The 27552-nt window shown below is 45.4% G+C and overlaps 1 protein-coding gene across 1 annotated transcript; it reads left to right on the top strand.

Moving 5' to 3' along the window:
- Window positions 1–1316: 1316 nt before the first annotated feature.
- Mmd (monocyte to macrophage differentiation associated) lies at window positions 1317–26356 on the top strand. The gene is made up of 7 exons (XM_041665181.1): window positions 1317–1643; window positions 8726–8807; window positions 10761–10921; window positions 14711–14785; window positions 16248–16349; window positions 17657–17726; window positions 24438–26356. Exons 1-7 carry the CDS (start codon window positions 1618–1620, stop codon window positions 24636–24638), a joined length of 717 nt encoding a protein of 238 aa, XP_041521115.1. The 5' UTR covers window positions 1317–1617; the 3' UTR covers window positions 24639–26356.
- The last annotated feature ends 1196 nt before the right edge of the window (window positions 26357–27552 follow it).

The raw sequence follows: 27552 nt of genomic DNA, 5'->3' as shown, positions 1-27552 counted from the left end.
TCACTTCATGTGATGTTCATTTCCCTGCTGAGGACGCGACCTTGTTCCTCTTGGCAGCCTGTTTGGAAGTTCTTCCAGAGAGATGTAGTTACTCAGACCCTTGACTGAAGAAGGATCCAGTACTCCTCGATTGGGGGTGGTTGTCTTTTCCAGCGGCATGTTCAGCTTTTGGAATGGAAGCACCTGGAACTAGACATCCGCCTAGCCGGCTCAATCGGTAGGCTCAACCCTGGAGATCAAAGGCCTGACATAGCACAGATTACTCTCACATCTTCGTGTTTTTTCCTTTATGGGTGACTAATTTTCCAAACACCGCAATTTTTTCTGCATCCTTTGATGGGCACCTAGGCTGACTCAATCACTTAGCTATTGTGAATAACGCCACCTTTCAAAGCCTTGGCTTCCTTACCTGTGAAATGAGTAACACGAGGTCGATTCCTGCCAAGATCAATGCAATTGTCGTGGAAAGTTCCTCTAGGTCCTTAAAGAAACTAGAATAGTGGGTGGAACAATCCCCAGGGTTGGGATGTTTCGTTCATTGCAAGCAGAGTAAACACTCTCCTGAACCTGGCCCTAAGACTCCCAAGAAGGTGTTCTGAGCAGTGGAGGATGGGTGTGGGTGGGATTCCTGGAGTGATCATGACCGGCTCTGCAAAAGTCAACCACTTTCCTATTTCCGGTATTCCTCTGACTATGTTCACTACGTCTCACCTCATCTGTCCTTATAAACTGCTCTTCTGGCAAGCCCCCTTAGTTTTAAAAGTGGTTAGCAAAGGGTCCCGATTTCTTTTGGAATTTCTTAGGTTAAAAAAAAATAGAAAACAAAATGGATGATATTAGATCTCTCCAGGAGAATCCACCTTTCTTGGCGACTTCAACCTCTTCTTCACAGGCTAGACATGTTAACAATTTGTCACCCAGTAGCATAAGTGGTGAAGAAATAAATGAAAGGAAGGACGTGGAACTGAATGAAGGATGAATAAACGGCGCGGAGCCAAGATTAGAAGGCAGAGAGGGGTCCTTGCTTGCTGCCACTTCCTGCACAGCTGCTTTTGAGATCATGGGGCCATCTCCTACACAAGGTTTCTTCCTCTTGGTTTCAGCTCACACTGCTCCAAGCTTTAATGCAGAGCACCGCCCTCCAAGCGCTCCTCCCCTTTCCGCTAACCACGCCCCTCCTCCCTGAGGTTCCGCCCCACCTTTCGAGCTTCAGGGGTAATGAATGGCAGCGGAGCCGCTCGCCGCTCGGTGTTTTGATTGGCCACTGGGCGCGGTGACGCTCAGGCGGCCGCGGGCGCACGCAGCGGGCGGAGCCGGTGGGGGCGGAGCCGGGCTCCGGGGCGGGGCGCGGGCAGCCGGGGGCGGAGGAGCCGGGGAGGCGGGAGGCGGGAGGCTCCCGGGCCGTTTAAGCGGCCTCCCTCCCGCCCCCAGCCGCCTGCTCTGGCTCCCGCCCTGTGCTGACCCCCGGCGTGGCCCACTCCGGCCCTGCCTGGCTGCGCGGCTCCCGCCTGGCACGCCGGCGGCCTCGGGAGCGGCTCAAACCCATGAGGCCCGCGCGCCCCGCCGCCGGTGCAGACGAGACGGAGCTCCCGGCCCCCGCGGAGGAGCGGAGGATCAATGCGGTTCAGGAATCGATTCCAGCGGTGAGAGCGCTGCAGGGCGCGTGCTCCATCCCGGGGAATCCCGAGCCTCCACCCGGACCGACTCCCCGCCCGGGGGGACCCCCAGTCCTGCGATCCCCTTCCTCCAAGCCGCTCGGGATCTGTGCCCCGGGACTCCGCGTCTGCCTTACCTCGTCCATCGGCTTGCACACCCAGCTTTGGCCCTTGCGATCCCCATCCAGACACAGTTTCTGCTTGCTCCAAGCGCCTCACCCCAACCTCATAGCCCCTCGAGTCCACTCAGGGCCTTATGCAAACATCCTTGAACAAACCCGTGTCTCCTGGGGCTGCTCCAGCACCCTGTGGCGGTATTTGTCTTACAGCGCGGTAGGGGGTCTTGTCTGAGCGTTTAAGGTGTTTTTGTCTGTGACTGGCCCTAGAGACTGGGAAACTGAGGCACGCTTCCCAGCGTCCAGCTTAGCCCGATGGTGTCGAATCTAGAGGTTCTCAGGCTAAGAGCCCCAGTGGGTTAGTATTTGGGGATTTTTGTCAGGGGCAGGTTAGCATTCAGGTGGAGACTTGCCTTTGAGACGTCTGTTTTTAGGAAATGGGGAGGAAGAACCGAGGAGACGCCACCGGAAGGCCGGTCGGCTGCTCTACAGTGGAGAGGTGGTGGGGACGCCCGAACTGGAGGGGCGCGGAGGCCCTTCTCTTGGGGTACCTACCCGGAATGAATGATGAAGGCTCTGGCCTTTTGTTCCCAAAGAAAGCTCTGGGCTTTTCTGTTTCTTTTAAGTGGGTGAAAGTTCAGCCGTCGGGTGTCTGGTAACTCTCCATCCCTTTGTCTGAACCTGGCAGCCATACCCATTCCCAGTCCTTCACCACTAACAGGCTAACTTACTGTGAGGTGCCAGGGAATCCAAAAGCAGAAATGCGTGAAATCTTCCAGGCAGGCTATTGAGTTTCGCGTAGTCTGGATTTTTGTTTGTTTGTTTTAGTTTGTTTTGTTTGTTTTTTAATTTCAAAATGCAAACCCACAATTTAGTTTTCCTCTCCGGTCTTTTCAGCCATTAATAATGCTTATTTCATTCCTCCCCGGTCCCAAAGTGTAAAGGAGCCGATACATAAAAAGGATCAGTGTGGTCTTTGACATCAGTAGAGAGGCTCAACTTGAAGATTTGGATTGCCTTCCGAATATTGCTTATTGCCTGGCGCCTGCCACTGTTCTTGGAGGGGAACTACTACTATCCATGTCAAAGGCCAAAGGGCCTTGGTCTTCTTTCTCTTTTAGAACCTCGTGGATTTCAGACAGACTGGAACATGTGTGAGCCTCTTGCCCTGTATATGTTGTTGGTTTGATCTGGTGTTCTCTACATGTCTGTGGGCTTCCTGCTTTCAGAGAACAGTGGCTATATTCTGAAAAATTACCCCTTCCCTTTTTGATGAAGAGTTTGTATTTCTTTCCTGTCCCTTTGAATACTTCTGTAAAAAGAAGGAAAGTGTCTCTTTCTGTTTGTTAAACCAACACTCAAACAGCTCTAGGATGGAAAAATAAAAGCCACTTCAGCTGACTGAGCAATCTCTTTGATGGGCAGGATTTGCTCTCATCCTATTTTGCAGTTTTTTACCCATTGAAAAATTAGAAAACACGGCGATTATCTTTTGGAGTATCATGGAATGTAATTTTTGAGTGGTTGCATGTTATTGCTCTCCACAAATACTACTTGTGTCTTTCTTGATGATCCCTAGGACTCCTTTGATTTTGATTGATGTAATCCCTTCATTACCTGTTTTTCTATTATAGGCTAGATTGGAAAGCTGTTTGTGAGCATCAATTTGACTTGAAAATAAGCCTCCAAATACAAAGTAATGTTCGAACAGCCCTGCTTATTATGATCCACACATTAAAATGTCCAGAGTAGCACCCCACATATGTTTCTGTTCATTAAAACATCTTGGTGTGCTATTTACACATAGTGACATGCAGGCAAATTACAGAGAGGCTCTACGGCGGGGGCGGGGGGAGAGTTGTGAGATGACCCATTGTCTTTGAGCTGTGCCCTTTTCCCTGGTAGCTGCGTTGGGACTCAGCTGAGGAACAGTTCATTAGACCATAGTTTATGCTCTGCCTCAATAAAAGAACACCTTGCAGATCCGCTCAGAGTGGAAACTCTGGTTCCTGGGGCTTTGGATCCTCTTCCAGACTTCTGCCATTTTTATATGGAGGAAGACTGGAAGGGAAGAGTAAAACTGGTGGCTCCTTAAAAAAAAAACAACAACAACAACAAAAACCCTACAATGTGAAATACTTCCTCTGGGATGCAGCTTATTATCTTGTACCTTGCTCTATCCCTTTTAGTCTAGTCTCTCAAGACACCTAAGCACATGCATATACACACTCTCTCACACACTCACACACACTTCTCTAACAGCTCTGACATGATAGTAACTGTTACCATTCAATTACTACCTGTTTGTGCCAGCAGCTGGCTGGATACTTGCATAGTTGTTTTCAACTTACAAGCAATAGAAAAGCAGATAAGTTTAGAAAGTAACAAAGTCCTTGCCCGGAGTGGCGCAGGTAGTAATTGAACTCTCAGAGGAGTTGGGTTTCCTGTCTTTGCAGCCACGGTTCACTTACCCATCCTGTCTCTCCGCTAGAAAAGGACCCTTCTTCCTCAGCCCCAGCTGTGACTGCCCTGCTGATTAGGTTTTAAATTGAGTGCTTGGAAAAGCATCTCCTTCAAAATCTAAAGCATGTCTGACGCCCTTTTGGAATGGTTTTTAGAGCGTCGAACCACAAAATGGGGTGGTCTTCTCTCTCCCATCCCCCTTTAGTAATTGCCTAGAGGATCATCTGACAAATGCCATGCTCAGTCCTAAAAGGAAGCTGGCATGGCAGAAGGGTGCTGTGCACAGGGTGGATTAAAGCTGCAGCATCCAACGGTGTTGAAGAGGCCTTGAGGCGCTCCCGTTGTCTTGGCTTTTGGGTTTTCTGTTCATAAGATTCAGGGTTCCTTTTGGCTCCGTGACTGCCTGTTGCCCTTCTGTGTGGAACCTGTGCTGTCTCCAATAAAATCAGATTGACTATGGGTTATCTCTGTAGCTGGGAGGTCTGTATTTTTATCCATCCATTCGACATTTATTAATTAAGCTTCAGCAAAAGATGAGCATTGTGCTTGAAACTGGAAATAACATAGTGAAGACCACCTCCATAGATTTGTGCTACAGTGTGAAGAGACGGAATTAAAACATAACAAACATTTAGGAACCAAATTCTTTTTTTTTTTTTTTTTTGATTTTTCGAGACAGGGTTTCTCTGTGGCTTTGGAGCCTGTCCTGGAACTCGCTCTGTAGACCAGGCTGGTCTCGAACTCACAGAGATCCGCCTGCCTCTGCCTCCCGAGTGCTGGGATTAAAGGCGTGTGCCACCATCGCCCGGCAGGAACCAAATTCTTACTGGTTATGGTAAGGACTTCTCTTGGGTGGGAAAGACCAAAGTGATGCTTGCTGATGTCTGGAAAATCTCTTAGCAGGTGACATGAGTTAGCTTGGAGGAAGAGAAGCAAGTCGAATATTCTAAGGAGAAATAAAAAGCCAATATCCTCAAGCAGATAAGACCTTCCTGGGTCAAAGACACAGAAAGCTGGTATTAGCTGGAGGCCAGATAGACAAGAAGGTGGCACCTTGAGCAAGGGGAGTAGCTACGGAGACCTATGGGTCAGGGATGCATCAAAGTGTTACCTTAAGCATTTTGGGAAGCTAAAAGACAGTTTTAAGTAGAGGCACACACTACAATCTGTTTTTAATAGAGAGTTGTGGCTACCATATGAGAAAGAGTCTGTCTTGGGACAGGCAACAAGGCCAATTATGAAGCTTCAGTATCACAGGTAGGAGATGTTGCGTGCTGGTTTTGTTTTTGTTGGGCACTGTGGAATTGCAGTGGCGAGCTGATTGGAAATATACTTTGAAAGTGCTGTTGACAGTATTTGGACGTGGGGAGTGGGGACCACAGGAGACTCAACCCGTGGGGTTCTGGTCTTTTGCCTGTGAATTCTGCTGGACGAGCTGCAGACCTGCAGAGCCTGGTGCTTTGGTCTGGACTCAGTGTGCTGATGTTTAAAGGTTGGTGCTGAGCTCTTCTCTCCCTCCACTGCTTTGGAATTCTGCTGTAGGGCAAAGAAGACATAAGAATAACCTAAAAGCAAGAGGCAAAAGGGATATTGAAACAGAAAGTGACTAAGGCCTGCTTCATTATTCGCCTTGTTAAATGTGATTGCCACACTCAAACTAAATCAGAGCCCCTGCAGGTGTGTCCACCCAATCCGTGGCCCACATACCTTTCAGGACAGCTGTGAATGAAGCCTAGTGCATCGGTAGATGACACTATCATGTCACAGTGACAGATTGGGCACCCCTGCATGCTGGCTTCTCTGCCCAGGGCACTGAGTAGCTATTAGGTTGCTTTCTCATTAGGTAGAGAAGATTTCCACAAATGGGGGCCTTTTCCTTTCATCCTTAAACCTTTCTCCTTCTTTTGGCAGTTGGAGAGAGGAGGCTCAGAGTGTGGGAGTTTATTTGCATTTTGCATCTGCTTTCCCATTTCGGCCTCAGGAATGGTTTCTTCAGAAACGGAAGGAGGGGGAGGAGGCTTGATTGCACTCTGGCACATCAAGGGAAATTGAAAACAATTGTATTATTATTTCCCAGCAGAACAATGGTGCACATCTTTCTCATGGAACCCCACAGTAATATGGTCTCAGGATAGCAGCTTTTTACCCTTGTTTCCAGTAAAAAGCTCACCCCTCCACCAGGACAGGGTATGTCTGTCACAAGAGAGGAATCTCTCTATAGAGAGAGCTTCTCCCCTCCTCCTCTTCTCCTTTCTCTTGTTTCCCTTTCTTCTTCCTCTGCACATGTATGCACAGGTGTGTGTGTGTGTGTGTTCATGTGCACGTGTGTATCGTACACATGCACGTGTGGCCAGAGGCTAGCAACAGGTGTCTTCTTCAGCCACTCCAATGACTTCTGAGTCCGAGTAGCTCACTGAATTGGAGCTTACTAAGTGATCTAGGCTAAGTGACCAGTAGTGGGCTTTACTTGTCCCCATGTCTATAGCATTAGGATTACAGGTGCATGGACCTATGCCTAGTTTTTTTTTTTTTTTTTTTTTTGGTAATATCCATACTGGGGATTGAACTTGTCTCCACGCTTGCCTAGCAGATACTTTACCCACTAAGCCATCTCCCCTCCCTCCCACATTATTTTTAACCCGGATTCTTTCTGCCGGGCAGAGACCAGCAGACGTGGCCACACTGCTCCTTTCCTTGCAGAAGATGTGAAAGTCTATTCCCCATGCTGTGTAACGATCTGACTATTTTTAGACTTGGGCTGCTTGAGATAGAAGTTGCTATTTTCGTCTGCAGCCTGGTGGTGGGTAGACAGCTCCTACTTCACCCTACATGGAGCACTTTCCATTTCAGCCGACCTCAACCATCTGCGAAGCCTGCTCTTCCACCCTTTGGAATTCCTAGTAGGGTGTGCGCCTCGGAGCTCAGTTGTTACCTCTCAGGGCGCGGATGTGGTGGATCCTCAGATTCTTGGGGCAGTACGGAAACATTCTTCCCCAGGGTGTAATTCCTGTTACTAATAAGAGCTGCACAGCGGTGCTCTCATCCCATAGGAAATGAGTGATAGAATTTAGGGGATTACCAGGGGAAAGGAGAGTAGGCTAGGACATGCCTGGATCAATTCTGAAGCTGCTCGGTGGGTCCTTTGTCCTTCCATGGTAGTGAATACACTCAGAAAGTTCAATTAGGGTCTAGCTAGGCATCTAGTCCAAGTGAAATGTCTTCACACATGCCCACCCTGTACTGGGGATGGACTTTTCGGGGACTTCCTGTAGTGTCTTTCATTATTTGATCTGAGGATACCAGGTTCTTTTTTTTTTTTTTTTTTTTTTTGGTTTTTCGAGACAGGGTTTCTCTGTGGTTTTGGAGCCTGTCCTGGAACTAGCTCTTGTAGACCAGGCTGGTCTCGAACTCACAGAGATCCGCCTGCCTCTGCCTCCCGAGTGCTGGGATTAAAGGCATGCGCCACCACCGCCCGGCTACCAGGTTCTTTCTAATCAGGGGGGAAATCTTAGTTTGTCTTTTTTTTTTTTTTTTTTTTTTTAAAATGGTTTAAAGATGGGTGAGATTGAGTACTGGCAAACAAACAAAACGACCTCCAGACTGTCTGGATTTAAAAAAAAAAGGCTTTTGCTTTGCCTTGTTTTTTTTTTGTTGTTGTTGTTTTGTTTTTGTTTTGTTTTGGTGCTTTGCTTGTTGACAGGTGGAGCTCTGGGATTTCAAAGCTGTCAAGGCTTTTATAAAACCGTTTGTTTCTCTACCTGTTGCTTTGCTCTTTCATTCAGCTCTCTCTCCCTGTGTGTGTATGTGTGTGCGCAAGTGTGTATGTATTTTAGAGCCACGGCATCAAGGACTAACAATGTGTGTGGTGTTTGAAGCGAACTCTTTTCGCTCCAGGAGCATGGAGGTAAAAATGTGCCCCGTTGTTTAGGTGGCCTGGACACAGCTGGGTATCAAATAAGCTGCCTGGTGCCAGAACAGGTAATACAATACAGGAAAACTAGTCTGGCAGGCCCTCTAATGTAGGATGCAGGCTGTGCAGATCTGCATACAGAAAGCGTAAGGTGTCGTGTCCTGAGTGAGAAAGCAGAAACCTTTCAAATGCAGTGTGTACCCTTTTGTTTAGTGACAATAACTAAAAGGCAGGGGAGGGGGAGCAGAAATCCTTACTTTAAGGTTTAAAACTTGGTTATGCCCCACGCCTTTGATTTGGGGGTTGGGAGGCACAATGAGTTTGATACGGTTTCTGTTTGCTTTTGCTTGGCACGAGGTTTGTCTGTTGAGCAAACTCAAGGACTATTTTTCATCAAATAAACTAGATGTTTGCTTTAGATTCAGTGTTGCGGCGGGCCAAATTGACACCTCCTTAATGGCTTTGGTTTTCTTGTTGATAACAGCAACCTTTTCACTTAGAAGGGGCTGAATGACCACTGCAGGCTTCCTGCACAGCCAGGGTGGAGTGTTTCTCATGTTATGGCTTCTCTGTTTCCATAGTTTCATGAACCATCGGGCCCCAGCCAATGGCCGCTATAAACCAACCTGCTACGAACATGCTGCTAACTGCTACACACACGCAGTGAGTACACCTTTCTTATCGCCGTCGTTCACACGGGGCTCTGGCGGGACAAAAGACCTCTCTGGTAACTTTAGCACTAGCGATTGGAGCTGCTCATCCCTTTGACCTTAAGTACCTGAGTGTCAGTGCTGGGTTATGTCACCAGAATCTGAGTGTTGTGAGCATGGAGAGCGCTCTGGACACTCTACCCTGTAGCCCATATTTTCCTGGACTCACGGGCCTCAGTACATCTTCAAAAGATAGGAGAAGGTACCCTGCTGAGGGGACAATGAGGAAGCTTGCTTATTGGGTGCTGGGACACCTTGAAGAAAAGACTGCTACTTGGCCGATTTGGCAAGGGCGTGTCATGGTTTGTCGGAAAGGGGGGGGTTTTTTGTTGTTGCTGTTTGGTTCTTTGTTTGTTTATCTTACCAAGTGATTCTCTGAGACCTGAAGGCTGAATCTTCTCACCCTCACACTGGCCGTGGCATTTTCTTCTGTCATTCCGTTTCCTTTACCTTTGGCTTTATTATTCTCTTTGGAAGTTTCATTCTGTGAGACCCTGGGAGGGAATGCACGAAGAAGGGAAGGTGATGGATGAACTTGCTCCTTCAGTGATGAGTATTTAGACGATGCTTACATTACGGTTGGGGTTGGGCCAGTGTGGTGGTTTGGATATTCAAATACACAGCCTACCTTTAGAAATAACATGTGTGTAGGATGGGCTGAATTCTCCTTTCCTCTTCTCCACATGAAACGGTACTTAAATGGCAGTTTAGTAAAAACTTATAAAAGCTCCATGCTAATATTTTAGAACAGTGATCTTGTTAAATATATGCATATTTGGGAGTATTATAGACCCGTGATATTCCTAAAGACAGAAAGTATTTGCCGCCGCTGTTTCTGTAAAGAGAAGGTATTATCGGATGTGGTGATGCATGCTAGCAATTTGAAGGCTAGTAAGGATTGTGACAGCCCGTATCAAAACACACCAATACCACAGCAAATAGAAACAGAGAGGATGGATGCTTTCATACGAAAACAGTAAAAGGGACATCATCTCTAATGGTAATTTTCCCCAGACAAGTAAGTTTTTTTCTATATGAAAAATCATTATTATTCTCCCTGCTCTTGTCTTGTACTGGAGTAGTGGAAACTGGCATCTGATGTTGAGATTTGGGTCTATGGTGTAAAATATAACACAGAAGCTGACCATAGTGGCATGGTCCTGTAATCCCATCACTTAGGAGGAGAGCATGGAGAACTCAGAGTCATCCTTACCTACTTAGTGGTTGGAAAAGAAGGAAGAGGGAGGAGGAGGGAGGGAGCTGCAATCAGAATTTTTAGATTCTGGTTTCCTCAAACTTTGGGCTTCAGAAATAGATTATTCAACATGTACTATGTAAAATGATGAAAGCCCCCAAACCTCTTTGTTCTGCAAGCACTCCCAAATAGATGAGCAAGTTCAAAGTAAAGATCAGGACATACTAATTCCACAGCTGATTTGGGGGGGGGGTGTCTTTTATACAATATAATATGGGCTTAATTCACTACTTGTGTATCCTTTACTTAAACAGTGGGATCGCAGGCAGGATGGAATGCTTGGAAATCAGACCTCTCTGGGGATTCTAGAATGTACTTGATGTTTGGATATTTTTAGTACCTGTTCCGTTGAGATTAGAGAGGAGAATGGAACAGACTCTTATTAATGAAATTAGGGTAAAGAACAGCCATTTTGCAACAGCTGGGCAGTGTTGTGTCTTTGCTCGTTTCTGCACCCATTGGCTGGCCCAGTGCCCTGAAGCAGGAACATCTGCTTCCAGTACAGCTACGAACTCCATCCGCCTCTCGTTCTGATTATCCAAGGGAGACGAATGTTTGCTTAAAATTTGCTTTCTTAAAACTGGCAAACCTCTGTGTTTTTTAAGCGGAAGTAGACGCCATGGTACTCACTTCTCTTTCCCTTCCTTCCAGCTCCTCATTGTTCCAGCCATTGTGGGCAGCGCCCTCCTCCACCGGCTGTCTGATGACTGCTGGGAAAAGATAACGGCATGGATTTACGGGATGGGCCTCTGTGCCCTCTTCATCGTTTCCACGGTGTTTCACATAGTGTCGTGGAAAAAGAGCCACTTAAGGTACCCGGGGCGTGGCATGTCCTGTGCGTATGGACGCAGTTGGCTAAGCGTGGTCTCAATTCCCAGGCTGCTACACTTTAGTCAGGAGGGTGAAGAGTGGGCTTTTTCCTATCCTACGGGCTTTGAGAGGTCCCTTAGTTCAAGACATTCTCTTTGGGTTGGGCAAAGTTTTAAAGACCCCACTGCCTTGTTTGAATCTAAGGAAGCGGCATCCTAGCTGGCTTTCGAGGGCTTGCAGCTGAACCCGAGAGCTTATTTCCAGTTCTCTCACACACACACTAGAAATACTGGGAGAGCCGTAAGAGCCATAGCTGTGGCCCGCAAGGAAAGACGTTGAACTTTGCACTCCAGTCCTCCTGTGTTTAACCTTGAGTAAGTAATTCCACCTCACGGAAAGAGCCCCAGTTTCTTCCTTACGAAACTGAAGCTTATTGTGCTGCCTCAGAAGGCTGTTATGACGCAATACAGGGAATGAGGTGATACCTGGGAAAATAATTCAGCAAATAGAGAAAGGACGGGGTGACTAGGAAATCCCTCACAGTGAAGATAAACTGTGGGTTACTTTCCAAACAGTACCATAGTCCTTGGCCTGCCAGTAAGACTGCTGATGTGTTTAGATCTGTGCATATTAGAACGAAGAACAGAGCATTATTTATGTGAAAATGGCTGCTTACCAGATACAACCTTCAATACTTGAGTTGGTCAGACCCCAAAGAGGGAAACCATTTGCAGAAGAACGGAAAACGTGGAGCAGGTGGCAGGTGATTCAGAGGAGCCTGACACTTGAGCTGAGCATGGTGGCACATGCCTGTGGTCCTAGCCATGAAGAAGAAGTGGTAAGATCACAAGCTTGGGGCCAGCTTGAGCTGTAGAAATGACACTGTGCTTTGAACCAGAAATGTAAGAAAAGACCTTTGGTTTCATAGTGTCCAGAAAAAGAAAAAGGAGAACAGTATCCCCTGGTGTGATGGCCCTCATGTTTACAATTCCAGTGCTTCAGAGACTGAGACTGAGGAATGCCATGCGTTCGAGGCTACCTAGGATTACAGTGGGTCCCGGGTATAACTAGTGAGCTACAGCGTGAGACTCTGTCTCGACAAAAAAAAGCAAACAAGAACAGCAGCAAGAAAGAACCATTGCTAGTGGGGAGGCAGGCTTGGGCGGCAGGCTTGGGCGGCAGGCTTGGGAGGCAGGCTTGGGAGGCAGGCTTGTGGAGGCAAGCTTTCAGCCTGCACTGTCTTTTGTCACCGTGGCCTTTACAATTCTGCACGAAGCCTGCTCTCTGCTACCCCTTTCTGTAAAGTGGCAGTTCCATTCCTAGGATTACAATAAAACCACAGCATTAAATCCCAAGGGCACTCTGGGCCATACTCACAGGAGAGTCACAACAGTACCTGTGCTGGCTTCCCGGGACACAGAGTCACGGGGCACAGAGGCCCGTCTGGAAGCCGAGCACTTCATTATCTTCTTGGCACGCCTGATGCTGCGGTTGCCTCAGCTCACTTGGCTCTGATGTCTATTTCTGAATCAATAAAGAGTTGTAGATGCCTACTTCATATTCGGGGCCTCCCTGGCAGAGGCTAGAGGAGAAGGTAGAATAGAAACAAGATTCCCTTGTACCTTGAAAGGCATTGCTAGAATCACAAACCACATGTAGATTTTCTTTTCCTCAGCATTCAGTCACTGCAAAATGCCCAACAAAGTCAAATTAGGAGAGTGAAGGACAGTCCCAACTTCTGAGTTTGTGCTGGGTACAGCACTGAGAACATAGCCTACATTTACCACATTTTGTGTTCTCTCTGCTCAGATCGGTCCCCTTCTTGTGACATGGTGTGAATCAGAATGGTGGCCAGTGGAGCTTTTTGTTTTTGTAGTACTGGGTACTGACTCTAGGATTTCATGTGTGCTAGGCAAGTGTTTTGCCACTGAGCCACATCCCAAGCCCTCTTCTTGCGTTTTACTTGGGGAACAAGTTGCACTTGGATGCTCAGGATTGTCTTGAACTCACTGTGTATCCAGGCAGACCTTGACCTCAATATCATCCCGCTTCAGCCTTCCAGTAGCTGGGATCACAGGCCTGTATCACAAGGCCTAGCTGCTGGCAGAGCAGGAGGAAAGTTCTAGGTTTGACCGTCTGCCCTAGCAATGTCTAGAAAGCAGAATTAGAAAGTCCTCAAGCCTTGCTAGGCATCAAAATCATCTCAGAAATTCAAAACAAGAAAGTAAATTCTTCCTTGTCTTCCCCTCTCCTGTTTTCCCAGCTCTTTCAAAATAGACTCTTGCATCCATGAGTTTATGACTACCTTTATTCCCAGGTTTGTAGAGGTGGTGAAGTTTGGATGTTTGCTTCATTAGACCTGCCTCAGAATTATCAGGGAGTGATTGCAGCTCCTGCTCCATGCATTTTCACCAAGCTGTCTTTTATTTATTCATTTACACCTCCTTGTCAATCCACTTTGCCCAGCAGTGTATATAGTGAGGCTGCCCTGTGTGCTGAGGCCCCACAAAATGGTAGCGTTTACATCCTAGAAACCAAAAATAGACTCAAAATAATGTCGTGGGCCTGGACATTATAGCACGTGTCTGCAATCCCAGAACTGTGACAAGAGTAGGCAAGAGGTTCAGGAGTTCAAGCCCAGCCTCAGCTACATAACAAGTTCCAGGCCAGCCTGGGCTATGCAAGACCTTGTCTGAAAACTAAACAGTAAAGACCATCCTCTGTGCTTATATTTTCATTTATTCATTCATGCATATTTTAAAAGATTATTTATATGTATGTATGTGCCCATGTGTGAATGTATGCCATATGTGTGTGCTGATGGAGTCCAGAAGAGGACATTAGATTCCCTAAAGCTAGAGTTATAGGTGGGGGTGAGTTGCCTGATGTGAGTGCTGGGAACCAAATGCAGGTCCTTCAGAAGAGCAGATCCCACGGAAGAACAGTACATGCTCTTAACTGCTAAACCATCTCTCCAGGCCCCGCATTTATAATTTTAAATGACCTCAACAAAATACTGGGTCTTTTTGACATTTCGTGAGTCAACCTCAGTGAGTTGGATCTTTGTATATACGCTTCTTGGCTTTGACTCTGGACCAATTTACAAGTGCAGTGGCTACCCTTTCACAGCAAAAACACCATATTTATGTTTGTTATTGCTGGCCCTAAATTACTGATTTTCCCTTAATACCATGTACTGTCTACCCTGGCATGTTTAAAATTAGAGATGTGTAAAAAAACAAGAATCTGAACTCAGCAAAACAAAAGACTTGAAAATGGGAGGGGGAACCTAGCGGAAGGAAGGGAGGGGAGCTGGGGATAGTAAGAGATGGTGGAGAAATGAGTAGGACTGAATGTGTTGTGTGGGTATAGGGAATTGTCAAAAATTAAGGTCAGAAAAAGGATTTGACCACAGCTCAGGGCACATTAGCTGGGCACTAGGACTGAGCCCTGTTCTGTGATAGGAACCAGACAGTGGCTCTGGCAGAAATTCTACCCTCACGGAATTTTGTCTTCCAAAAGAAAAGGAAAACATCCGAAAAGACTCACGTCACCTGACTATCGTGGGGCTCCACCGTCTCATGCCTGTTACATGTACAACCTAAAAATATAAAGCTTTTACTGTGACTTCCTGTCATTAAAAAGAAGAGCCACAGCTTTGAAGGGCGAGCTATGAGTGCCCTGAGAAAATGAAACAAGCGTGGGGCTTTTGACCTTGTAGAGTGATAGCCCGTACTTCCTGTCTGAGCATCTTGACAAATTTGCTTGCTTTGTTGACTTTCCCCCAACAGGACAGTGGAGCATTGTTTCCACATGTGTGATCGGATGGTCATCTATTTCTTCATTGCTGCTTCCTACACTCCATGGTGAGACAGACTCCGCGGGCTCTGGAAAAGCCTCTTGATGATTAGAAGCCCTTACTCCTTTCCTCTCTTTCTCCCCATCCCGCCCCGCAGCCCTCCTGCATGCACTCCGCCCCTCCTACACTGCATACACACTTGCGCCTCCCCCCCCCCCCCCCCCCTCCAATTTGAGTTCCTTGGTTACAGTACTCAGTGCTTGGAAGGGCTATCTGGCATGAAATCATTTCGAAGGAGGTGCTGTAGATTTGGGTGTAGCTAGCAGACTCCCCGTTCCCCTCCATCTTCTTCCCATCTATCTCTACTGCTTTTCAGAATATTTGAAGAGGAAATTTGGCAAATGGAAATGCTGTAAATACGTACGAGGAAAAGCAAGCTTCCTTTTGTAATGTATACTGTTTGTTTCTGCCCACTTAGTACCCTTGGCTTAGTAACTAACCAAACTAGTTAACGCCTTAAACTAGTCTCCAGTGCCGTTCCCTTGATCTTCGTGCCCTTCAGATCCAGACCAAATGCAGCCTCTTGTTGCTTTAAAAGCTGAAATTAAAGAAAATTTAGTTGTCCTTTATTAAGACCTAGCCCAGTTTTAAACACTCAGCAAGGTCCTGTTGAGCCGTCCTTTGCTGTTGTCAATAGAAACTGCAGGCCTCCAGAATCCGGCTCATGCAGGTGCAGTCACTCAAAAGAAATGTAATTATCTGTTAGAATGAAAAAAGCATAAGGCCTTCTTAGCACCTCTCACTAAATTATAGGTCTGATTCATGTAAGAGCAGGCATGCTTTAAAGCTTTTGTGAAGCAATTTAAAATAAATATATATATATAAAATTAAATGTGAACGGAGCAAACACACGTAGAGTAGGAAATTTGTTCCCGTGCAGTTTTAGAAATGTCCGTGGTTAATTTTCCATTTGGGAATCTTAATTTTATAGTTAGAGCCAAACTGAACTTTTTTTCATATTTATTCTTCATATGCCAGGGCACATGAGGTTGTGGTATGTTGAACTGTGATAAGAGACGCCCATACCACAGGCTGCAGGAGTTCTCATATTCTGTCTTGGCAGAAAGATTACTAAAAGAGACATGTATTAGGTGTCTACTGTGGACATGTGATCCTGGTTCAGGATTGTATTCTGGGTTCTCAGTGAGCTTTGTAAGCATTCCAGATGCTTGGTCAGAAATAAATCAGCCAGCGGCCTTTCCTTCAGTGTGCCCTGCTAGGGAGAGTCAGACTCAGCGGCATGCTGGCGTGTCTGTTTTTAGCTGGTACTATTTTAAAATCATGTCTAATCCCTAATACTAGAATTTGACCAACGATCTTACCTTTGGATGATTAATTTCACCAACCTTCCCCAACGCCTCCCTGCTGTGCTGGAGGCCTGCTGCCCTTGTTTTCAGTTTGCTGTGACTAGGAGAGCCTGGGCTCTGAATTCCTGTCATTGACCCCTTTGTTGTCGTTTACATTTGTAGGTTAAACCTCCGTGAACTTGGACCCCTGGCATCCCATATGCGTTGGTTTATCTGGCTCATGGCAGCTGGAGGAACCATTTATGTATTTCTCTACCATGAAAAGTAAGAGAAAAGTCTCTTCCATTTGATCGTTTAACAGTTAACTGCCTAAATTATTCCTGTGTTACAGTGCGGTTTCCTTCGTGCTTGTACCTCACAATAGTAGAAATACATAAAGAGAAAATATATTGCTTTTAGTAAATCTTTACCTCCATTTGGTATTCGCTGTTGCTGGGCAAGTAGGGGTGGGAAGGCATAAATGGCGTGTGTATGTCATGATGAGGTTGAAAGACCAGTCCTTTTAGAGCCACTGGGACCTCATTTCTCATCCAGAGGCCAGCTAGCCCTGTCCGTTTCATAGACATCTTACATAAAAAATAACCCTCCAGTTTCCATGGAGACCAAGGATAACCGATTGTGTCACAGCACAAAACTTCCCTAGATAGAAATCTGGAGAATGTTTGAGAAAAGAAGCCGACACTGGACACATCTCCCCGACACCACACACTCATACATAGCTGTAGTCAGAAGTGTGAGCGACATAAACAGAGGCCTATGGAAATTTCCCATTTGCCGTGAGATTGTGTCTCTCGGGACTGTCAGAAGCTACGCCCATGTAGTTTACAGACATAGCCACCTGAATCGTATCTAAACAAAGAGAATACCAAATAGACATATTGATGCTGAGCCTATCACAGACACCTGACTCCAAGTGCCCTTTGAATGTAACGAATGCTAAATGTATTGTGTAATGTGTATCACTCCAAGGCAACATTTGGTTCTTGGGTTGACACTCCCAGGTGATACCCTCTAGACAGCATAGCAGGTAAAGGCAGACCTTTCTGGCAAAACAAGCTCTTGGAGCCCATTCATCCTCCGCTGGGATTAGAGATCTCAGATGTCCTGCATCCCAGTGGAATGAGACTGGAAATGCATGTACGAAATGAAGAGAAGCAGGAAACACATCCTTTCCTCTGGTTGCAACTCCACCCCTGCAGAAGGCTGTTCCTACCTGTTCTCACCATTTTAAGGTCCTTTATAACTCTGGTGGAAGTGGTGGTGGACCAACCCATGCTGGGAAAGGGAAAAATAGCGTACTGGACTAGATTACAACTAGCTTTAATGGCAAACCCGTTCTAAGCAGCCTGTGTCAATTTCTGCCTTTTTCATCCTAGAAGAAATGTTACCTCATCATTACCCAGTTTGGTATGTTAGGGAGAGGCTTGGCGGTCTCCTACTGGGAACTGAATTTCCTTTGAGTGGTTTAAAAGCTTCTCTTTCCTCTTTCAAAATGAAGAAAGGAGAAGCTGGCATGTGCATGATCTAAGCATTCCTGGGATGTGCGTCTAACTCCTCCTGTGTTCCTGCAGGTATAAAGTGGTTGAGCTTTTCTTCTATCTCACAATGGGATTTTCTCCGGCCTTGGTGGTGACATCAATGGTGAGACACAGCTTTATAATTTTAGTTCCTTCCTTCTAAATTCCTGATACTCTGATGTAATGCTAGGTAGGCAGTTTTGCCTTTTGGAACTATGATGTGTCTTTTAACTATAGATTGAGAGAGAAACCCACATAGATGATGCAGTGTGCCACCGACTAACACTGGGTACCACACAAGGGTTGGCTGGCAAAGCTGTGTATGTTAGGTTTGTTATGTATTTGTTTTGGATGATGGATCTAGTCCCCCACAACACACACACTAGGTCATCACTCTTTTTCCAGGGAAGAGTCTAGTCAAACCATTTGACTATAAAGAAGTGGCTGTTTCTGGTTAAATAATGTAGCTGTCAGAGCCTGAATCTCTGGAAGAGGTTATTAGAGATTAAACCTGAATTACTGACTCATAAAAATCTGAAGAATTAGGATTATGGTGGCCCACAACTGTGGTCCCTACCCAGCCGAGAAAGAAAAATGACAAGTTTGAGATTAGAAAGTTTTTCTCCCCCCCCCCCAAAAAAAAGAAAGAAAAGAAAGATTTAAAAATAAACACGCACAATTTGCTTCTGCATCCTATTGGATAGTTTTCAGTTCCTTTAGTTCTTTTTTTTTTTTTTTGCACTTGCTTTTAAATAATATTATCTCTTTCTGAAAAAGGAAAGTAGTCTTTTCTTGTTTGTTATTTTGCTTTTAACTCTGCTTGAAGATAACCTTTGGAAACTTAAAGTATTATGTTATCTTTAGTGGACTCTTGCATACAACGTATCTTAAATTCTCTTTCCAGTTGAATACTGCTTAGAAATCTATGCTCATCTCTCACTTGGACTCAGAAATATACATTGCAATCTGATCTAGCGCTACTGGCTCGTTGCTTATGTTCTCTGGTGCCTTGTGTTCAACACAGGGCATTAGCCACCGTGCTAATTAAAGAAGTCCAGCTTGCTCAGTTTGAACTCTTTTCTTTTTCCTCAGTTGCCCTGAGTCAGAATTGTGCTTGAGATTTTATTACTGAGTTTTTCCTTACAGTGTGAGAACATAATCCCACTACCTAGTGCCCTCCCTCCTCAGAAAAATGCCTCTCAGAGCTGAAACCTGGTTTTGAATATTCCAGAAAGATGCTTGTGAAAATGTCAAAAATTATATTGCCTTGAGATGTGAGCTTGATGATGTGCCTGACCCCATCATATATACATATATAAATACATACAGATCGATGTATATGTGTGTTATGTGTGTATACATAGGTATATATAGTTTATTTGGTAAAAGCACCAGAGAATGCAGAGAAAAGGGAAGTATGTGACCGAAATGAGAAAATGGGTCATGGCTGTTTTATCGTTAGAGGGCAATTCAGGACATCCAGAGCCATATAGGCAAAGTCTATGTGGATTGGTTACTAATTATTAGAACAGAATTTCAAGTCAATTCCCTCCGGCTGTCATAAAAGCAGGTTTGTCCGGTATTTTTACTAGCCCAAATCTTTAATCAGCCTTTTCACAGGTGGTATAATAGCCCGTGACTAATGTTTATGAAAATGAAGCAGGGTAATTCACACACTTGCTGCCACAGAATGTAGGGTCCAACACGCAGATACAGTTTCTGTTGGGTAGGAGACTAATAAAATTTTATAACGTCCTTGATGGGGAGGGGGGGAGATGAAGGAGGACAACTCGGGTTGCTATGGGAACATGAGATCGAAGTACTAAAATAAGTGATAGGTAAGCTGATTCGAAAGACGGGTAGGAACCGGGAAGTGGTTAGATGAAGCAGGTGTTACTGTTAGAGCATACAGCAGGTCTCAGAGTGAGTGGCACTGTCTTTGGAGAACTGATAATTGTCTGGGGAAGCAGAGTCCGGATCAAAAGGGTTATGTAAGAGTGAGCGCTCTACACGGTGGATCTCAGATTTAATCCCTCGGCCACAGAGAGACAGAGAGCTAGATAAAGAATTAAAGCATCTGGGTTTTCCGCATCGAGCACAGATAGTGCGGGACTGTGATGCTTGCGGTAAGAGAAGCCAAAAACTGAGCTCTGTGTTCTGCCACCTCCCCCAGTGTCTTCCTGTAGACTCCAGGAGAGCCCAGAGAGCAGTAGTCTGCCCACACGTCCGCTGGGAGACAGTTCATGGGCAGGGACCTAGGGAAGAGATTGCTGTCGAGAGAAACCTTTAGAAATCTACAGACGAGTATGCTGGGCCAAGCATCATGCTGGATTTGTGCAGGGCAAGATTCTGTAAGCCCTTACTAAGAGTAACCATTTGAAAGCAGTAAACAAAATGGTGATCCCAGAAGCTCCCGTTTCAGGAACACTGGAGTTCCTACCATCCCAAGTGGTGAAACCACACTGGACCTCAAACATCTTCCGCTTTCAGGTGACCAGAGTCACCTCAGGGCCGGAGTTCCTCTGCCCCCTTGTCTTAGGTGCTTTTTATCATTGTGACAGAAAGCTCAAAAATAAAAACAAAACAAAACAAAAAGCCACAAAAAAAAAAACCAGCAGGAGTATTTCTTCTGCCTCTTAATTTCAGAGCCTTTCGTCAACCATCCCTTGGCTCTTGCTTGTGGGCTGTGCATTGCAAGGCACAGTGTGGAGGAGCAGGATGGCTCACCTCATGACAGACAGAAAACTGGCTTAGGAGAAGCCTGGGACAGGCTAACCACTTCAGAGGCATCCCCCCAGCAACCTGCCTCCTCCAACAAGATCCCACATTCTAATAGGTCAGTATATAAATTCTTTTGATCAAAATAGACAGCATACTAGGCTATGAAATAATCTTGGATGCTAAAGAATTGCAACTGCCCCACAAAAAGAAGAGATAGAGAACATGCAAATGTCTGAAGATGAAACAGCACACTCCTATATAAACTCATGGGTCTCTGACTAGACGAAGAATCAAAATGCAACCTGACAACTTGTGGGCTGCAACCCAAGCGGTGTTGGGAAGGACTGTGGTGCTTCAGCTTTCTCTGTGAGTGTGCAGGCTAACGGTGTGAGTCATCTTGACCAGCCCAAGGTACCTAGATGTTTGTCAGTTACCAGCCTAATGGTTGTGAAGGTACTTCGTCAGTAATGTTAGCATCCAATTCAGTTGTCACAGAGTACATTTCCCTGTAATGTGGGGCCTCAAGCAGTCCCCTGAGGGACTTAGGAGAGAAGGTTTTGCTAGGAAGGGTCCTGTGCTGCCTTTGGATGCCAACTGCAGCAGCAGCATTTCCTGGACCGTAGTCAGTGCACCCCTGCAGAATTCAGCCTTGCTGCTCCGTAGTGACACAAGCCAGTGCCTTACAGTCTGTGTGTGCATCTGTGATGCATGCAGACATCCACATATGTCTTAACTGATTCTGTACCTAGTCCTACAACAGGGTAGTCCTGGAAATCTGGCTAGGGTGATGAGAGAATGAAGGAAGAACAGACGCGCATGCAGAATATCTGGGATCGGATAGCATGCCAGTGGAAAAGAACGGGAACTGGACTTTGTAGATGACCATCACTGTATAGAAGCTGGTATTTACAGAAAAGTCCTAGACATGAAGAATGAGTGTAGCTCAGTGAGTGGCTACACGGTCACAAGGAGGCCTCACACCTGCTTGTGCTACTGCCATTGTCTCTAGTGATCCCTGAAAAATTTTGATATTTTGTGAGTATTCAACACTTAACATCACTGGGATGCTGGGAAGATAGCCACCACAGCCCTTAAGGGTGTGGGAAGGAGATGGGTTTGTGTAGTGATGGAGAAAGACGACCCTGACCTCACCAAGAGGACTGCAGAGCTCAGGGAGGATGGGGTGGAACATGTGATCACCATGTGCAGAAGCCAGGCCCTTAGAAGACCCAGACAGGTCCCTGAACTGACGAAAGGATGGAAAGTACAACGAGGCTCTGACCAATGGTCTAGACAAGTTGTTCTGTGAGGACCCAGGGCAACTGAAGAAGATTGGAGCCCATAGAGGGCTATGCCACATCTGGGGCCGACAGTTGTCTATGGTCAGCACACACGACCACTGGCTTCTAGGACTGTACCCTGGGTATGTCCAGAAGAAATGAGTGTAGACCTTTTCTGTTTATTTAGGAAGCAGTGACATTTATATATGAACATGACTCGATTGAAGAAGGGATATGTTTTTAGGAAAAGGCTTAGAACATTTTGAGTGTCGGTTTCATGTCCTGCACAAACTTAATTTGAAGTATAGGCTTAGCTATAAAGTAGCTAAGTCTAAAGTTTCTTGAAAACAGAAACTTCAGGGACCTGGAACATCTTGTCATCAGTTTTAGGATAGGCACAGATTTTGTGAGCTACAGAAATAAAGACCATGATAGAAGAAAAGCATGTTGGGGAGTTTTTCAAAATTAAAGTCTTTGCTTCTCTAAGGACTCAGTAAAGAAAATGGACAGGCAGTCACAGTTTGGCAGGAAGTGCTTGCTGTGTCCGTAATAAAGGACATGTATCCTGAAAGCAGCCATCTGTTAAATATATGCTCAGTCTCTGAACCTCCAAGTCAATCCCAAAGTCATTTAAAGATGGGTAAAAGATTTTAACAGAAAGAAAAAAATATATAAAAGAACCCATAGCCCTTTGAAAAGACATGTATATAATTAGTGGTCAAGAAAATGGAAATTAAAACCCCTGTGACTATCACATTATACTCCAAAGAACAGGTATGATTAAAAATAGGAGATCCACACTAGTAGCCAGGATGTGAAATACCATGCCCCACCTCTACATATTTTGTATTAAATGATAGGACCCACCTCCAACATTTTCGTTTCTAAATTTTTACTTTCTAATCAAATTAAGATTTTTTTATCCTGTGATTCAGTGGTTTACTTAACAGGAATAGAAACACATATCTCCAAAAGGACTCATGAAGTTAAGATTAGTCTCATTCCTAGCAATCCCTGAAATGTCAAGAATTAGTAAGTTATGTTCAATGAGGAACTACCAAGCAAAAGAATTGACAAGTGTGCACCGGGCGATGGTGGCACACGCCTTTAATCCCAGCACTCGGGAGGCAGAGACAGGCGGATCTCTGTGAGTTCGAGGCCAGCCTGGTCTACAAGAGCTAGTTCCAGGACAGAAACCAAAAGCTACAGAGAAACCCTGTCTCGAAAAATCCAAAAAATAAAAAAGACAACACTTGACTTCCTCTGGAATTAAGTCTGTTCTGGTCTATCAATATCTGATGAGATAAAAGTCTTTCGGGGAACTGTCTCTTAAAAGAATGTGTTTTAAAACTTACTGGTGTACTTCGTTTGGTCTCTTGCTTATTAGGAAAGAGCAGTGGAGTGTCTCTTAACAGAATGTGTTTAAAAACTTACTGGGGTACTTCATTTGGTCTCTTGATTATTTGGACAAAGAGCATTGGAATGTTTCAAAACAAAGCCAAAGCCAAAGCCTGGAACAGAGTGGAGATTGCCAGCCATGTGACTTTGTCAGGCTACTACTTTCTGAGTCTCCTTCCCTCCAAATAAGGAGGTATTACACGAGTGCCCTTCCACTTGGGGTTCTTGCTCCCCAAAGAATCTGTGGCAGCCATTATCCTTCTCGAACAGTGCTCCTAATGCATGTACAAGGATGTCATATGGGTGTTGATAGCTCTATAACCTATATGATATAGTACATGCCTGTGATAAATTGGCTTGGTGGTTTTTGGCTTTTTGTTTGTTTCTTGTTGTTGTTGTTGTTATTGTTTTTAAAGTCTGGTTGAAGTCTCTTCTGAATAAAGAAAATCTGTTACCGGTCATTTTGAGTCCTCCCTAATCTTTTAATCCTACAAAACCCAGAGGTTCATATGAATGTGGAAATAGGGCTGATCATCACACCTGGCCTGATGTCCTCCCACCTGGCACTTAGCGTCCTCTCGGCTGAGGTCGTTGCTTCTGCCTAGGCCTATGGGCTCCTTCCTAGCAGGTGGCTGAGCTGGAATTTCCCCCTTGCTTTTATCTGATGTGGCCACTGGGACTTATGGACTTGCTGTCCTACGGCATCCACATTCTCTACCAAAGCCTCCCCACCCTCTGGCCTGGCTTTCTGCTCCCCCTGCAGGGCCGTCTGCGGCACTGTCTCCTTCATCACTGCATTCATTCAAGTCAGGTCACAGTGTTTTCTTGTAGATGGACCTTTGACTCTCCCCAGACAACCTTAGAAATCCTTGCTTTTGACTTCAAATACACAGGATTTTAACACCTGGCAGCACAGGGCAAATTAGGAAATTCCTTGGGCTGTGTGATGTCGGCAGTTTGAGTGCCCTAAATTCATACATGCTGCAAAAATCTAAAGAAGTGCTAGAGAGGTCAAAGGCCTGTGATAAGCCTGGCAGAGATAGGAGTTATAAACTAGTTTCTTGGGCCTGCCGCATGTGGCAGGAAGCTTTCAAAGGGCAATATGGGAAGTAAAGATTACTCAGGCCTTTGGAGGCACTTTTATGGCCAGCTGTGATTACAGTCTGCTTAGATACACAGTTAAATGAGAAAATCCCCACTTTGTCCTGTGGAGCCTAGAATGTGTTCAGTGGTCAGATCATGTCTGCGGATCCAAAGGGTATTCCGGGCCAAGCGGGATGAGGTGTGTTGGGTTTGTTTTATGTCTCCACATCAGGGTGGTGCCCACACCACACTTAATACGTAGAAAACCAGGAGCCCTTTGTGGGGAAAGAAGGTGACTCTGACCTTGCCGCATCCAAGTAACATCCACCCTTTCCCTTTGCCTCTGTTGACAGACTAACACAGACGGTCTTCAAGAGCTCGCCTGCGGGGGTTTGATTTACTGCTTGGGAGTTGTGTTCTTCAAGAGCGATGGCATCATTCCATTTGCCCATGCCATCTGGCACCTGTTTGTGGCCACAGCAGCTGCCGTGCACTACTATGCCATCTGGAAGTACCTTTACCGAAGTCCTGCAGACTTTATTCGACATTTATGACCAGTCTGTGCTAGGTCGTCCCATCAGTATTATCTCATTTGAGGCACTTGGGTCGGGGTAAGAGCTGAATGTTGCACAGGGAAGAAGACGAAGAAGAAGCAACTTGCACTGACGTGGTTTAATTTTTTTGACTCTAATTACTGTGAAAGTATAAAAGCTGTGCCCTGGAGTTTTCCTCCTCACAGCCAGCAAATGAGGTAGTGAATTAATTCTTCATTCCATTCCACTATCATGAAGGACGCTGGGTAGACTTGGCCAACTGATGTTTACAAACCAGAATTTTGTATTTTCGTTTTACAGATTTTCCTAGATGAGTTTTTCTAAATTCCCAGGCCAGGTTGTCAAAGTCAGTACAGTCAAGCGACTTCCTTTTTAAGAAAAACAAAGTCGTTTCTACCCCTTTTCCCGGTCACTGTTAAAGAATCATGGAAATGTCGCACTACTTTCTACCATGTTTCATCTTGACATAACATGGTTGTTTTTTTTAAAAAAAAAAAGAGGCTGTAGTTGTTTTGTAAATTTTTTAAAAGCTGTTTCATTGGCGTGCGCCCACACCGTTCCTCCTTCATGTCCTTCTGCAGCAAGCGGTCAACATTCCACAAACAAACGTACCTCTTCTGATGGTTTTATTAAGTGTAGAGAATTTGCCAATTAAAAAACAAACCCACAAAACTGCAGTTTTCCAGACCTTTCTGCCAATCTCTGACCCTGAATTTAGTACTGCTGTGGGGCTCATAAACCTGACCTGGTATGGTCCACCAGGGATGAGGAAGTATTTGGACATCATCACCTTGTTCAGAGGACGTCGCTTCGGTCCATGCCTTTGCCATGTTTTCTCCAGGGTCTCTTTCCACAGCGGAGGGGGATCCTGTGCGTATTATGATAGTATTGTTGGGTTGCCCGTCGGCCAGACACTTCTCATGAGCATTCTGAATTATGGTGAATTGTTGTAATGTCACTTTGGTGGCCAACGGTTCAGTCGTCATGGTTAAGTCACTGAACTTTCTTGTATCAGTTTGGTATTCATTTTAAATTGGGGGACTAGACATATAAATTCACATTTCTGCCTTTTCCTCTGCAGTTCTCCATATACTGTTTCTTTTCATACCATTTATAAAACTTGGATTGACACATAGAAACTCATATCAGTGATCCATGGTTTTATGCTGATTTCAGTGGAGTGGTATTTATATATTATTTCTAGTTTTCTCTCAATGTCTTATATTAAGATTGATGTATTAGTGACTTTGCTGTTCATCTTTCTTGGGGTTAGAGAAATGAAGTCGCCTTGCTTTTAGATCAGATGTGAATATAACCTGTTTGCTTAGAAACAGGCTTGCTCGAGGGAGCTGTCAGGTAAATAATCTGCTTTATGAGTTGAAATTCTGTACCACTGTAATTTTAAAAGAAAGTTGATTTTGCATGTATGTCCAGGCTCTGATTTTGGGACGTTGTCAAGGCATGACAGAAGAATGGATATTGCTGGTGATTTCTTCAGAAGGCAAAGGGCACCCAAGGATCACACCACCGGATCGCGCTCTCTGCATGATTCTGAACAGCGAGCTGCCTGTTGTTTTACTGTGTATAATATTTTATTTTACATATATTAACCTCCGTGGATTCATTGAAGGTCTACTCATAAGCAACACTGTCAAAACCACTAAAATGTATGTAAAAACTTGTGCTGTAGATTAGAATAAAGTTGTTACTTGGGTTGACTTCCGTTGTCTGGAGCATATGGCTGAAAGTCAGGCTGGGTATTTGAGAGCTCGAGCGTATCACACATTTGTAATTTGTGTAGTCGTCTTCCAGAGCTCAGAACGGAGAGAAAAACAAAACGGCCCCTTTCCTTTTTAACTTTCTGATCTGCCTGCTGAATACTGACTTGCCAGAGCTAACTCAAGCACCCATCAACACGTTACCAGTTTGCATGCTTGCTGGGTGTGCTGATGTTCATGAAATCTCAGCATTTAGGAAATGGAGCTGGGAGGGCTTTAGGCCAAGTCCCAGCTACATGGTGAGAGATCGTAGCATATATATAATAGGATTTTGTGTGTGTGTGTGTGTGTGTACAAAATGACAGCGGTTACTTTTAAAAAGCCAAGCCACACAGCTTGATGAGATCACACCACACCTCCCTGCAACTCTCTCAAGACAGTTAGAGGCTGCTTGTGCTGTGGTCTAATTGTTGCCTCTGATTTATGCTCCTAACCAGCACCTGGGTCTTCCAAGCTCTTTGTCACGTATGCTATTGAATTCAATCACTTGATGTGAAACCTCCCCTAATAGGTTGTAAAAAAGTTCAATTTCTCCTCTGTCGGGAGTTGGGTCTAGAGACTTCACTGGGGATTTGTTCAAGGAGGTGTTCTCAAGACAGCTCTCTGAAGAGACCCTTCCGGCCTTCTCCAATCAACCGTCTTGTGGCAGAGTGCTTGCTCCTTGTCTCTCCCTCTCCTCATTGTCAGTCCTAAGTGAAACTCCTCTCCAGGTGTCTAGGAGAGCAGCTCCTTTGCTTTAGGGCCCTGTCACTGTTCTTTCAGTATATGATAGCATCTCCTGTGTAACACTCTTCCATCCCGAGGCCTGAAAGTTAGACGTTCGTAGATACGTCTTTACCCAGGGCAACTTTTGCTTAGCTTATTTATGTAATGCTTTGTGTAATTCAGATTAAAAACTTTCGTGTGACCAATGGCTAGGTTAGACAACCCTATAACTCTAACCACAGCTCAAGTGTTAGTCATTTCTTGACTTTTGTTTCTGGTGCTGGGGATAAAACTTAATACCTACATGCTGGGTAAGTGTTTTACCGTGGAGCTACCCCCCTAGCCCCACTCTGTACTTCAGGCAGTAAGAGGGAGGTGACTTGCTTCTGACTGCTCTATTCTCAATTGAGAAAAGGCCCTGGGTCACCCCA

Source organism: Microtus oregoni, unplaced genomic scaffold (assembly GCF_018167655.1).
Source record: "Microtus oregoni isolate MIOR12 unplaced genomic scaffold, Mior012 000015F_ref0000493, whole genome shotgun sequence".
In the NCBI taxonomy this organism is placed as follows: Eukaryota; Metazoa; Chordata; class Mammalia; order Rodentia; family Cricetidae; genus Microtus; species Microtus oregoni.
Note: the sequence above shows the minus strand (reverse complement) of the source record. Positions and strands in the feature narration are given on the sequence as shown.